Source organism: Tupaia chinensis, unplaced genomic scaffold (assembly GCF_000334495.1).
Source record: "Tupaia chinensis unplaced genomic scaffold, TupChi_1.0 Scaffold000067_1, whole genome shotgun sequence".
Lineage (NCBI taxonomy): Eukaryota > Metazoa > Chordata > Mammalia > Scandentia > Tupaiidae > Tupaia > Tupaia belangeri.
This window is the reverse complement of record NW_006159526.1, coordinates 1,148,022-1,149,684: the sequence shown is the minus strand read 5'-3', so window position 1 is coordinate 1,149,684 and position 1,663 is coordinate 1,148,022. Positions and strand designations below refer to the sequence as shown.

At 62.2% G+C, this 1,663-nt stretch overlaps 1 protein-coding gene across 1 annotated transcript in view; it reads right to left on the bottom strand.

Moving 5' to 3' along the window:
* The window catches only part of MEGF8 (multiple EGF like domains 8), a 61,368-nt gene that overhangs the window by 7,786 nt on the left and 51,919 nt on the right, over nucleotides 1-1,663 (bottom strand). Inside the window, 4 exon segments of the mRNA XM_014582538.2 lie at nucleotides 1-3; nucleotides 6-81; nucleotides 417-576; nucleotides 723-930. The exon segment at nucleotides 1-3 is cut by the window's left edge and continues 123 nt beyond it. Coding sequence (XP_014438024.1) covers nucleotides 1-3; nucleotides 6-81; nucleotides 417-576; nucleotides 723-930 — 447 coding nt within the window.

Sequence of the window (1,663 nt, the reverse complement as noted above, 5' to 3'; positions counted from 1 at the left end):
TGGCGGCGGCAGTGGTCGGCCTCCACACACGAGCCGTTCACGCAGCCCTGGGCGCACACCGGGCGGCACAGCCCCGTCGAGCTGCAGGGGCGGAGTGGGGGTCAGGGAAGGAGTCACACCGTCCTCAAAGCAAGTCTCTGAGCCTAGCCTCGATCCCACTTCTCAGCTAGTCATTTACCCTGTCTGTCCTATCACTCCTCATTCAGGGCCCAGCCCACCCCTCCAGGAGCCGGCCCACTGCCCTGCCTGCTCTCCAGCACCCCATTAAAGCATTCACTCTGGGTCCACCTCACCACCCCCTGCCTTGCCGTACCAGATCCACCTGCCGCCTTCCACTTTGCTCTAAAGCTCACCCCGCTGCTCCCCGGGAACCCTCCCACCCTCAGGGGCCGGCGCCCGCCTGGCCGCAGCCTCACTTGTCCATGGTGTAGCCCGTCTTGCAGCTGCACTCGTAGCCGTGGGGCTGGTCATGGCAGTTCTGCGTCTCGTTGCAGTCGTGGTGCCCATTTGCACATTCGTTCTCAGGGGGGCAGGACAGGAAGGCCCAGGAGGCCCCGGGATGCCCACACGTCAGCCCTGGCACCAGAGATCTGGGCTGTACCTGAGGGGCTATTGCGCCACCTGCCCTCGGCCACCCTGACCCTTGCTCCAACTTCCTCTAAACCCCGACACCCCCACACTCTGTGCCAGCCCCCCTTGCCCTTCCCCCCAGCCCCTCTCACCATCACGGGGGCCGCTGAGTCCACCCTCCATGCAGCTGCCGCCCCCATCCTGGCCGTCCCAGGCGCACCAGCCGCAGTGGGGGCGCCGCAGGCACAGGGCACACTGGGTGGCCTCGGCACAGCCCAGGGAGCAGCTCTCAGGGCCCCGGAGCAGCCGCCCACAGCCCCCGGCCATGCATCGCAGGGGCAGGTAGGAGGGGCTCAGACACTATGGAGGACAGAGAAGAGGGTCAAACACGTTCCGGAAATCATCCCAGACCACACCTCCTCCCCCAAGGTCACACTCCTCCCTGGCCACAGGCAGGTGACCAAAGAGGACACTGCTTGAGGCCATCGCATGCTCCCTCTTGAGCATTTGTAATCAGTTATCAAAACTGGAGGCCGGAGGGTGACGCTCTGCAGGGCCAACCCACAGGGGAAGGCTCTGCGCAGGTTTTTGCCTGGAGACCTCCCTGAATACACTGGGCACGCACAAGCCCACGGCCGGAACTGGCTGAGGCTGGGCTGGAGATGCCACCTCCCTCCCCTTTCTTCCCCCACCCCACCTCTCTGTCTCACAGAATAAATAAGTAAACTTTTTTTTTTTTTGAGAGGTTTTTGCTATAGGGAGCATGGCTTTCCAGACAGACAGAGAGACAGAAAGCAAGAAATCACCCCCCAGGGGGGATGGCCACGCCACAATCCCTTCTCCTCCGTTCTCCTCTCGGGATCTTGGGCATGCACGCACACGTGCCTGGTGTGAGTTTTAAGCCACCGGGTCCGGGACGTGAACCGTGGTCGACTACATGGGAGTCCAGCGACATAGCTGCTGGTCCCAACATTTTTTTTTTTTTAAAGACATTTTTGCTGGGGCCAGGAGGTGCTGTGGTGGTTAAGGGTGCTGGACTCCCCCCACGTGGCCGACCACGGTTTGAGTCCCAGACCTGGCAGCTTGCTTTCTC